Raw genomic sequence first — 12,247 nt, forward strand, 5'->3', positions numbered from 1 at the left:
TAGTGACACTTGGACATTAGGGAGTCAAGAGTGTGACGAAGGATGTGCTCCAAAAGTAGGTTGAATAAGGGCAGCACCACAGGAGTGAGTATATGCCTGACACCGCAATCACAGGCAGGTAAGCATTTTTCTTCAAGAATCTTGTTCTGGAGGCAGCTCTGCTGAGTGGTCACTTGCTGGCACAGCCACAAAGTCATAAAAATCTGATTTTAAGCATAACCTTAACTACACTGCTAACCCTAACCTTAAATTAAGATCATAAATAACATTTTGACTGCAGCTAGCGGAAATGGCTCAGTTTTGCCTCCGGGACAAGATTCATGACAAACATCAACCTGCTATTCGCATAGTAGATGACCATTAATTGGGAGACTAACTATTACTGAAATAGTCTCATTATTCAGCAAGTGACACATTTTGTGTTTATTCCTTTTGATAAGATGCTAATTCAAACTGAAAAGGAACAGTACCCAGAGATGGTGTACATAACCCAATAGGCCCACACAACTCATGATATGACCCAGATGCAGACACAGGAGGCAGATAGTACAGTTCTCATAATATTTATTATACAAGGGGGCAGGTAGAGGTCAGTAATCCAGGGCAGAGTCAATGAGGTACAGAACGGCAGGCAGGGTCAGAGCAGTCAGAACCAGGAAGACTAGAAAACAGCGACTCAAACAGGGAAAACACGCTGGTAAGACTTGACAAGACTAACAGACAAACAGAAAACACTTGTATAAATACACAGGGGATAATGGGGACAAATGGGAGACACCTGGTGGGGGGTGGAGACAAGCACAAAACAGGTGAAACAGCTCAGGGTGTGACATGTGGAGAATCAAAATACAGTATTTGCTGGAGTGTAAAATTAACATTACAATTGGACTATATGCTATTTTTATATGTTGTTTAAATGACCTCTCAAACTGAGACTGTAGTCTGGCACAATCTTAACAGCATTTTTCTCTCTCTTGGGGTGTGTGAATTAAACCGGCACGATTATCATAAGGGATGATATAGGCAATTCAATTTTCTCCACAGCGGTCACCATCTGAGGAAATAAATTAAACCCTGCTAAGTTAGAAATCAAATTATGAGCCTGGTGCCCCGAGGTCCAAAACTAGCATGTTCTCTGTGAGGATGTGCTCAGACTTCAAGCTACAACCAGGACGAGTATGGTGTCTGTATTCATCCAATGGAGAGCCCTGCACTGTAAGAGGTCATTTATTCTAAATGTTGATCATGCTTTTTGGTTCAAAATGCCATTTTATTTAATTGTGATCAGACACTGGCCTTAACAGAAACTCACTCCGAAAGGAAGGAAAATACAAATTTTGACACAAAACAAGTGTCCCCATTATTTCACCATGCCTTTCAAGACATTGATAAAGGTATGTTAAAAATCCAGATAAGTATTAACTGAGACATCATATCCTGAAAATATCAGAAATGCTAGCACGTAGTAACATCTTCATTAATGCAAGACTGCAAGTTGGAGTTTGACAAAGTAAACCCATTGAAAGAATTAGCTGGACATAGAATAATTGAGTGTAGTAGGTCCACAGCCAACTGTGTTCTTCAACACTGTCCCTTATGGCTTCCGGCTCTGCTGTTACTGCTGATTGGTGGCTGGTTTTTGTATTTCTGGATAGACCAGGAAGCCAGTGAAGGTTATATACTTGGCATGGTTGCTGTATGCTCCAAATCCATCGCGCTGGTGGCTATAAAGCCAGACGATATCACCACGGCGCAGAGACAGCATCAGACTTTGGCTCTGCAGAGCCTTCTCGGTATCACTGTCATCGTAGATCATGGCCTGCACCTCCAGGTGGTTCTTCATCAGCTTGATTGACAGGGTTTTGTGGGGAAGCTTGCCAGCATTGAAGGAGAAGAAGTAGGCTCCTGGAATACGGCAGGTGAATACACCTTCGGTGACGTTAAAGTCAGCGCCAATGTTGACAAAGTCTGTGTCAAAGGCGATAGGACGGTGCTCTGTGAAGCCCTGGTCCACCCCTATGATGCTCTGAGTGCGGCCAACGGAGAAGGCTGACCTCTGGTCCTCCTCTTTATCCTCTACCTCCTCTCTCTTCTCTACGTTGTCTCTTTCTTCCAGCCCATCCTGGTCTGTTAGGGTGTGGTCATTGGCATTCGCCTCGTTTCCATACATGGGAGTTGGGTCCTCGTGCTTGGGGTCTTGGAAGGTGTAGGTGTCAGGGTAGATTAGGTAGCCGTTAAAGGTGGTGTAGTGACCTGTGTTGCTGTAGATGGCATAGCGGGGATCACCGTGAAGGCGGAGCCAGACAGTGTCACCAAAGTCCAGCTGCAGCATGGCGCTTTGGCTCTGCACCTTACGCTCCTCTCCCGCATTCTCATCGTACACAATTGCCTGCACCTCATTCCTGTTCTTCATTAGCATGACTGACAGATCACGACTGGGGAACTTCCCCACTGTGAAGGAGAAGTAGTATGCTCCGGGGATGCGGCAGCGGAACAGGCCTGCCTTTGGATCAAAGTCTCCACCGATGTTAACATACTCCTTGTCAAAGGTCACCACCATCTTTGGTCCACCCTCCATGCTGCTGGTGCGTGCCACTGAAAAGGCAGAACGCAGCTCTGCATCCTCGGGCAGGCGAGCGAAGGCCCACGTGCAGGTTACCTGACACATCAGGCCAATCAGGAGACGGCTAGCTGGTATAGTCATCTTTCCTGATGGGAAAAAAGTTTGGCTCAGTTAATTAAACAACAAAGTCAGGTGCTTAATCTCAATATAATACACAACAGATATACCATAGCAGACCAAAAGAGAGCACTGTGTGCATGTTAAAAAGCAGGTCCGTAGCAGTGTGATACCATGGTGCAGGTTATATATGAATTGACTGTATGTCAACAATTGAATAGCTCAAGGCTTTGCCAGCTCAATTGAGAAGTGAAATCAGAAACAAATGAGATTGTTATTAGTGATTCAATACCACCTGGATCCATTGAGGATTGAATCTTCTCTGAGACACTTGCTTTGAAAATATGTTTACCCCAAAACGGAAGCAGCATTAATACGTTCCTAATTAGCATTTCATTTTACCTGGCTAATGGAGGAACAAAAAGAGAGACAATAATATTTGCCCTTCGCTGGCCGAGGTGCCAAACCAACTGGAGAAAACACACCTTCATCTTCACCCAAAGTCATCCGTTTACTCAACACCAGTTGAACGAGATTTGCGTCTTGGCGGTGTGGATTCCATGCGGGTGTTATGTTCGCTATATCGTACTCTAGCAGTTATTGCTGCTTGTCCTTCTCGAGTCACGGTCGCAAGATTTCGCCCTCAAAAATAGTCCGAATTCATCTAAGATAAATCAAGAAATCTCTAATTAATTTGGACTTTTGTTTTTTTTCTTCAACTTTCTCACTGTCTATTACCGGAGTGTCCGTCTGGCAGAGTTTGATAGCAAATCATGTTATACAACAGGTCGCGGCAGAGCACAAGATGCTTGCGAATTGGTATGAATTTTGGAATATTGACAAGTAGTTGGGATGTGTGCGCAACGTCTCAATTCTCATTTTGACCAAAACAGTGATCATTGAGTCTGCCACTATCAAACACATTAGCAAGTGGCCACTCGATAAAGGGCTTATCAGCCTATTTGTGTTATTTCAACATAACATTGGTAACGTGTTGTCTTATATAAACAAGTTGGGGCGCTGAGTAACGTGGCCAGGTCTGTCTCACTGTCTGTAGGTTCTGCCGTACAATTAGATCGAGCACAATCAGTGCAGCTGTTTCTCCGTGCTTGACAATTCTCCCTAGGCGTTAGCATCCCGTGTTAGTGGGCATGATCGAAATCACCCCTGAAATATCCAATGGAACTAGGAATGCGGTACAAATGCAATCCTCCCGGTTGTTCTGGAGAGGTCTCCAACGCTGTGTAATTAGACGCGGTGGCGAACCACAATATCCATTCATCCAATTACATGCGTTAACCCTTTACTGACTAGAGACGAGTCTGTAGCTCACAGTGATAATTATGGTCAGGCCATGTGAATCAAACCTTTTTCATTATAACAGCTGTTGCAAATCTCCGTTTTGGAAGATACTGACTTTATGATAAAAAATGATATAGTCTTTACACATTGTAGTAAATGTGTACACTGACTAAAATCGATGCAACATAGGCCGTTTTCAACTAGATACATTTTTTTGGGGGGGGGGGGGGTTCAGCTGCTCTTTAAGTACTGTGATGCTATCGGTGAACGACAGTTATAGTATTGTATGACAGCAGCCTCAAGGATTTGCTGCAATTCTGCATTTGACTAGCCTGCTGCAAAGAGGTTTCTCATTTCTTCATGGTTGATGCAGTGACATGTTGAAACCTGCTCCATGAGCGCAGCATCCCTGTTTCCATCCAAAGATGATTCAATCGCTAGTGAATAAATGTAAATGGCAAGCTGACTGAGGGCTGAGTCTTGCCCTTACAGTGAATGTGACATTGTCTGTGTAGATATTCATCTTCAATTACATTGGAGACATTTACAATTGTGTTTTTCTATTCAACCAAATATCAACAGAATACATAATCACTTCTATTTTGAATGTTGATCGCTTTGTTTGTAATTATTTAATATTTTGAAATCTATTTTGAGTGTGTGCATGTTTTTTTTAGGGACACTGTGCAATAACCAGGGGGAATGAGAGTCCAAAATAAGTTGTAGTGAGCAGCATTTCCTCACTTTAATGCTGTTGGTGAAAAGCATTCCACCACGCTGAGCCATCTGCTAGAGGTGATAACAAACAAATGCTCAGAAATGAATAAATCCCAATGGTGGCCAAATAGTCTCATCCCTGGAGTGTCGATGGATCCATAAGTGGGCCTAGGTTGTGGAATGTTAATTTAGATAAGTGCAATTGTAGACTCTCAGTTAAGGGATATTACTTAAATGTAAATATTAGCCTATCGTACGTTTGCCATGAAAATAATCAATTTCGGGAAGTATATTCTCGTAGTATACTTAAGTAAAATGTCACATGATATATAACAAATATAATATGTTATATGTACAATATACAGGGCATTTGGAAAGTATTCACCATTTACCCCTTTACTTTTTCCACATTTTGTTACGTAAAACCTTATTCTAAAATGTATTAAATTATTGTTTTTTCCTCATCAATCTACACACAATACCCCATAATGACAAAGCAAAAACAGGTTTTTAGAAAATTTTGCAAATGTATTAAACATTTTAAAAAACACATATCTTATTTACATAAGTATTCAGACCCTTTGCTATGAGACTCAAAATTGAGCTCAGGTGCATCCTGTTTACATTGATCATCCTTGAGATGTTTCTACAACTTGATTGGAGTCCACCTGTGGTAAATTCAATTGATTGGACATGATTTGGAAAGGCACACACCTGTCATATAAGGTCCCACAGTCGACAGTGCATGTCAGAGCAAAAACCAAGTCATGCTGTTGAAGGAATTGTCCGCAGAGCTCGGAGACAGGATTGTGTTGAGGCACAGATCTGGGGAAGGGTACGAAAACATTTCTGCAGCATTGAAGGTTCCCAAGAACACAGTAACCTCCATCATTCTTAAATGGAAGACATTTGGAACCACCAAGGCTCTTCTAAGAGCTGGCTGCCCATCCTAACTGAGCAATTGGGGGAGAAAGGCCTTGGTCAGTGAAGGTGACCAAGAACCTAATGGTCACTCAGAGAGCTCCAGAGTTCCTCTGTGGAGATAGGATAAACTTCCAGAAGGACAACCATCTCTGCAGCACTCCACCAATCAGGCCTTTATGGTAGAGTGGCCAGACAGAAGCCACTCCTCAGTAAAAGGTACATGACAGCCCGCTTGGAGTTTGCCAAAAGGCACCTAAAGACTCTTAGACCATGAGAAAAAATATTCTCTGACTCAAGATTCTCTGACATTTTCAACCTCTCCCTGTCTGAGTCTGTAATACCAACATGTTTTAAGCAGACCACCATAGTGCCTGTGCCCAAGAACACTAAGGTAACCTGCCTAAATGACTACCGCCCCGTAGCACTCACGTCTGTAGCCATGAAGTGCTTTGAAAAGGCTGGTCATGGCTCACATCAACACCATTGTCCCAGAAACCCTAGACCCACTCCAATTTGCATACCGCCCCAACAGATCCACACATGATGCATCTCTATTGCACTCCACACTGCCCTTTCCCACCTGGACAAAAGGAACACCTATGTGAGAATGCTATTCATTGACTACAACTCAGTGTTCAAAGCTCATCAATAAGTTAAGGACCCTGGGACTAAACACCTCCATCTGCAACTGGATCCAGGTGGTAAGGGTAGGTAACAACACATCTGCCACACTGATCCTCAACACAGGGGCCCCTCAGGGGTGCGTGCTCAGCCCCCTCTGTACTCCCTCTTCACTCATGACTGCATGGCCAGGCACGACTCCAACACCATCATTAAGTTTGCCGATGACACAACAGTAGTAGGCCTGATCACCGACAACGGCGAGACAGCCTATAGGGAGGAGGTCAGAGACCTGGCCGTGTGGTGCCAGGACAACAACCTCTCCCTCAACGTGATCAAGACAAAGGAGATGATTGTGGACTACAGGAAAAAGAGGAATGAGCATACCCCATTCTCATCAACGGAGCTGCAGTGGAGCAGGTTGAGAGCTTCAAGTTCCTTGGTGTCCACATCACCAACAAACTAACATGGTCCAAGCACACCAAGACAGTTGGAAAGAGGGCACGACAAAACCTATTCCCCCTCGGGAGACTGAAAATATTTTTCCTCAGATCCTCAAAAGGTTCTACAGCTGCATCATCGAGAGCATCCTGACTGGTTGCATCACTGCCTGGTATGGCAGCTGCTCGGCCTCCGACCGCAAGGCACAACAGAGGGTAGTGTGAACGGCCCAGTACATCACTGGGGCTAAGCTCCCTGCCATCCAGGACCTCTATCCCAGGCGGTATCAGAGGAAGGCCCTAAAAATTCTCAAAGACTCCAGCCACCCTAATCATAGACTGTTCTCTCTGCTACCGCACGGCAAGCGGTACCAGATCGCCAAGTCTAGGTCCCAAGAGGCTTCTAAACAGCTTCTACCCCCAAGCCATAAGACTCCTGAACACCTAATCAAATGGCTACACAGACTATTTGCATTGCCCCCCCCCTTTTACACCGCTGCTACTCTGTTGTTATCATCTATGCATAGTCACTTTAATAACTCTACCCACATGTACATATTATCTCAACTAACCGGTGCCCCTGCACATTGACTCTGTACCGGTACCCCCCTGTATATAGTCTCGCTATTGTTATTTTACTGCTGCTCTTTAATTACTTGTTACTTTTATTTCTTATCTGTATTTATTTATATATATTTTTAAACTGCATTGTTGGTTAGGGGCTCGTAAGTAAGCATTTCACTGTAAGGTCTACTTCTGTTGTATTCAGGGAATGTGACTAATGCAATTTGATTTGATGAAACCAAGACTGAACACTTTGGCCTGAATGCCAAGCATCACGTCTGGAGGAAGCCTGGCACCATCCCTACGGTGAAGCATGGTGGTGGCAGCATTATGCTGTGGGGATGTTTTTCAGCGGCAGGGACTGGAATACTAGTCAGGATCGAGGGAAAGATGAACGGAGCAAAGTACAGAGAGATCCTTGATGGTCCTGAGCGCTCTGGAGCAGGTTCTCAGACCTGGGGTGAAGGTTCACCTTCCAACAGGACAACGACACTAAGCACACAGCCAAGATAATGCAGGAGTAGCTTGGGGACAACACTTTGTCTGCTGAATCTTGTAAGCAGGAAGACAGGATTACAAAAACCTCGACATTTGGCATTGACCCACAAAAACATGTAATCAAGCACAAACTAATTTGCGCAAGCACATGACCGTGGCAATAGCACTGCTGTCAAAGGTAAACATCAACAGTGTTTATAATTATGCCCTGATGATTAGGTTTTCAATAACCCAGCATAACCACCTCTTAAAAAGAACCTAAAAGTAACAGCCATCCAGGAGTTGTTTATATAGGATTATGTTCATCAGACATCATGTTGCTACAGCATATTTCAGGTTCATGTTATATGATACACAAGGTTTAAATGAAATAGACACACAGAAACACACTGGAATCATATCCATATTCAAACACTGACAAAAATCTATATTTGTTTATTGCGTTCTAATTTTTTGGGGTCTATTTTCAAATATGAGAAGTGGCTTCTCTTATTTATTCCTATTTTTATTCTATGCTTCTTATTATATTTCCAAATACAGAATATACTACACAAAGGATAATACTGTATATCCCACTCGTGGAAATCAACAGAGAAAAACACAAGACTTGTGTGAAATGTGTTTTTACACTTTCAAGGAACATCATTGCCACACACCTAAAGGCAATGAGAGGCAATCTCAATGAGCGAGCCACTTAATCTCTCTCATAGGCATAAAGTGGTGAAATAGTCCCATATGATCAGCCTCTTTACATGACCTGCTCAATCCTAATTCCAGCATAATAGCATCCCTCTGTCAGCTATCTGTGGTAATTAATGTAATCATACATGAAAATGAGGTGTACCGCCACTATGCCATAGTTACAACCCTGTAGGCACCAGACATATGGCTGATACCGTAACTTTTGTCATCCTATCATTGATCTATGAACAACAGTTCATTTGCTTAGTTGGCGCATTTATCAATGGAAGATGTCCGTACATTACATGTTATTGTAAATTTAAGCTAAAGTTAAGTGTTGACTGTAGAGTTTCCTCTCAATAAACTCACCACTCTTCTCTGCATTTCCAAAATGTACATTTTTGCTTAGCGTCACCTACTTCTGCTGTCACGCCCTGATCTGTTTCATCTGTTCCTGTTATTGTCTCCACCCCCTCCAGGTGTCTCTTGTTTTCCCCAGTGTATTTATCCCTGTGTTTCCTGTCTCTCTGTGCCAGTTCGTCTCTGTATGTTCGTCAAGTCAACCAGTGTGTTTTTCCCCGTACCCCTTTTTGCTATTCTCTTTTTGATAGTCTTCTCGGTTTTGACCCCTGTCTGACTCTGGACTACTTTCCCACCTGCCTGATCATCCTGCCTGCCCTGACCTTGATTCTGCCTGCCCTTCGGTACCTTTTGGACTCTGAACTGGTTTTGACCCTTTTGCCTGTCCACGACCATTCTCTTGCCTTACCCTATTGGATTAATAAATATTGTAAAACTCCAACCATCTGCCTCCTGTATCTGCATCTGGGTCTCGCCTTGTGCCATGATATCTGCTTTGAATAAGGATGGTTTTTATTATCTTTGCACCACTGACATTGGGGATCAGATGGATATTTTCTTCGAAAGCGCAGGTGACTGACCAATGGTTAAGCCAGTTTAGGTACATCTACCCCTGAGTGTGGATGCATATCAAAGTGCAGACTTCAGTCAGAGGACACTGGTATCTGAGATGATATGACGGGTCCCTGCCGCTTCTGTCCCTCTTATTAGTCACATCCTCGCCAGATGTCATCTTACTGCTCAAGTGGAGCCTTAACACGAGGCATGGATCTGTCACCATCTGGGGTCATTGGCTCAAACGAGAGAAAAGGGGTAGGAGAGAGTGAACCAGCAACAGAGGGAAATGAGAGCAAAGAGCTTTTTAAAATGTCAGGCTTGAGAATCTGTATCTGTGAAACTATTTGATGTTTTGCGCATACCACCATGATTAAAAAACGGAGAGGAAAAGCTTTCCCTGCATTGGCTCTTGATGCACAGTCCCATCATTTATAATGTGACAGCAGTAATGACTCAGGAGTACACAGACACAGTCCATTAACAGCGAAGCACGGTTGGTGTTCGATCTACACCCTACCAACAGGAGCAAGACACCTGGTGAGAATCTCACATATTGATTTTTTGAAGAGAAGAGGCTCACTGAGCAGTTGACTTGACAGCTCCCCAAACAGGTCCATAGTTGGACTGGATTCAAATGGGTCTCAAGATTTAAAGGGCTGAGGAAGACTCGCAGCAAAGAGTATCAAACACAGCCACTGTTTGGGGACTGAAGGGACCTCTTCACAACAACCACTGCCCATGGGACAATGTATGAAACTCAGTGGTGGAAAAAGTACCCAATTGTCATACTTGAGTAAAAGTAAAGATATCTTAATAGAAAATGACTCAAGTAAAAGTCACCCAGTAAAATCCTACTTGAGTAAAAGTCTAAAAGTATTTGGTTTTAAATATACTTAAGTATCAAAAGAATAAATCATTTCACATTCCTTATATTAAGAAAACCAGACAGTGCTATTTTCTTGTTTTTTTTAATTCACGGCTAGCCAGGGGCACACTAACACGCAGACATAATTTACAAACTTTTGGATGTGTTTAGTGAGTCTGCCAGATCAGAGGCAGTAGTGATACCAGGGATTCTTGATAAGTGTGTGAATTAGACCATTTTCCTGTCCTGCTAAGCATTCAAAATGTAACGAGTACTTTTGGGTGTCCGGGAAAATGTATGGAGTAAAAAGTAAATTTATTTTCTTTTGGAATGTAGTGAAGCAAAAGTTGTCAGAAATATAAATACTCAAAAAAACGACTTAAGTAGTACTTTAAAGTATTTTTACTTAAGTGCTTTACACCTTGATGAAACTGCCAGGTCCACTTCTCTCTTTCCTTGATGAACATGGTATGGGTACTCATTATACATGATACTCCCATCAGCATTATCATCAAATCAAATTTTATTGGTCGCGTACACAGTTTAGCCGGTGTTCTTTTGTGCGCAGCGAAAGGCTTATGTTCCTCGTTCCTATCAATCAATGCAGTAAATTATGCACAATTATCCTTCCAAATCCCTCTATCCTACAATATCATAAACCTCTGCAGTAGGGCAAGATTAGTTGCGCTGGAACATTTTAAAATTAGGAAGATTTAATATTAGCAACAAAAAATGAAATACCATAATGACATTGATATTACCTCTGTGTGAAATATGAAACACTTTGATGTTTAACAGTCTTGTTTAGTATTGTAAACTTTTGTGGTTAAAACCAGAGATCTAGATACTTAGCTACATGCGTAGTGACAACTCTGACGAATGTGTGTATGACTGAGCCTGTAATCCTCCCACTCACATTTTGAAGAAAAAAAAATGAAAACATCAACTCCCTCTGACTAGGACACCTGCCTGACCGAGTTTGCGTTTGTCTCTTTGTTTCTTTCTGCTTTTATGTACCAATTGGAATTGGTTAAGATTATAGCCCCCTCTGTGTTTTATCATCTCCTTTCTTCTCTATACCTCCCACTGCTGTTGACAGATCAACCTGAATCTGGGATTGGGTGGGAGATGATAGGTGCTCTTTCTTTGTTAGCATTCTCCATGTGCTGTAGATGAATATTCTATATACCATGCCCACGCATCCTCCTGCGAGATGTTATTACCTTCTTCTGGTCCATGCATTGGAAACACTCAAATATGAACAAAGGAAGAGAAATTGAGAATACAGCAGGGGATGTACATAGGCAGAGAGCATTGTTGCTGGAGTCACCTAATAAACCACAATCTCAAGGCTACAGCAATCCTCTCACCTCCCTGAGATGAAGAGGGGTACATGATAGATAAAATGATACATTCCTATTTACTCAGCAGTGTTTGGCACCCCGTCCAGATTCCGTATTGATGTTGCTGTAGATCGGTGCAGACAAATAACGCATGTTGCTTAGACGCAACAAGATTCTAAAATGCACAACATCTACTGCATGCAAGAGAAGAAAAAAAAAAAGTAACCCCCTCTATACTGCAGTAATCCTTCATTCAAGGTGTCCTTACCTCTGTGTAGTAGACTGTGCTGTAGGAGAGAAATGCTCAAAGTTCTCCAAAAGAGCTCTGCACCAGGAAGCGTTCGCTGTCCTTGTGTGTATCAACCTGCTGCTGCTGTCTGGGAGGCTGTGTAAGCAGCACACCCACATATATATACACACTCACTGGAGAATATGAGAGTGATAAAGGGGCTCCTCATCTGATCAGGGAGACTCTGGAAGTGCAGAGCGCTCCTCTACTAAGGCATTTTCGGAAGTGGGGTGACACAAGGGGGGGGGGATTGGAAAAGGTGGGGGGGGATTTTTGATGTGATATCTTGGCATGATCTTCCATGTATCTCAAACAGATTGTGTTTCCAGAATGAGCCTATATTTTCTAATTGGATGTTTGTGAATGTTTGTTTGCGTGTGTGCATAATGGTTGTGTGTGTGTGTG

At 42.9% G+C, this 12,247-nt stretch overlaps 1 protein-coding gene across 1 annotated transcript; it reads right to left on the reverse strand.

Annotated features, from left to right (window-relative positions):
- Positions 1–547: 547 nt before the first annotated feature.
- Positions 548–12,025, reverse strand: LOC106561941 (complement C1q tumor necrosis factor-related protein 4). The gene is made up of 2 exons (XM_014126398.2): positions 11,822–12,025; positions 548–2,709 (listed from the first exon to the last, which is right to left on the reverse strand). Exon 2 carries the CDS (start codon positions 2,702–2,704, stop codon positions 1,616–1,618), a length of 1,089 nt encoding a protein of 362 aa, XP_013981873.1. The 5' UTR covers positions 2,705–2,709; positions 11,822–12,025; the 3' UTR covers positions 548–1,615.
- Between the last annotated feature and the right edge of the window lie 222 nt (positions 12,026–12,247).

This window comes from Salmo salar, chromosome ssa11, assembly GCF_905237065.1.
Source record: "Salmo salar chromosome ssa11, Ssal_v3.1, whole genome shotgun sequence".
Taxonomy (NCBI): domain Eukaryota; kingdom Metazoa; phylum Chordata; class Actinopteri; order Salmoniformes; family Salmonidae; genus Salmo; species Salmo salar.

What these genes read in the sequence shown, in the direction of transcription:
- LOC106561941 (XM_014126398.2), bottom strand. Translation starts at nt 2,704, where the DNA reads ATGACTATACCAGCTAGCCGTCTCCTGATTGGCCTGATGTGTCAGGTA.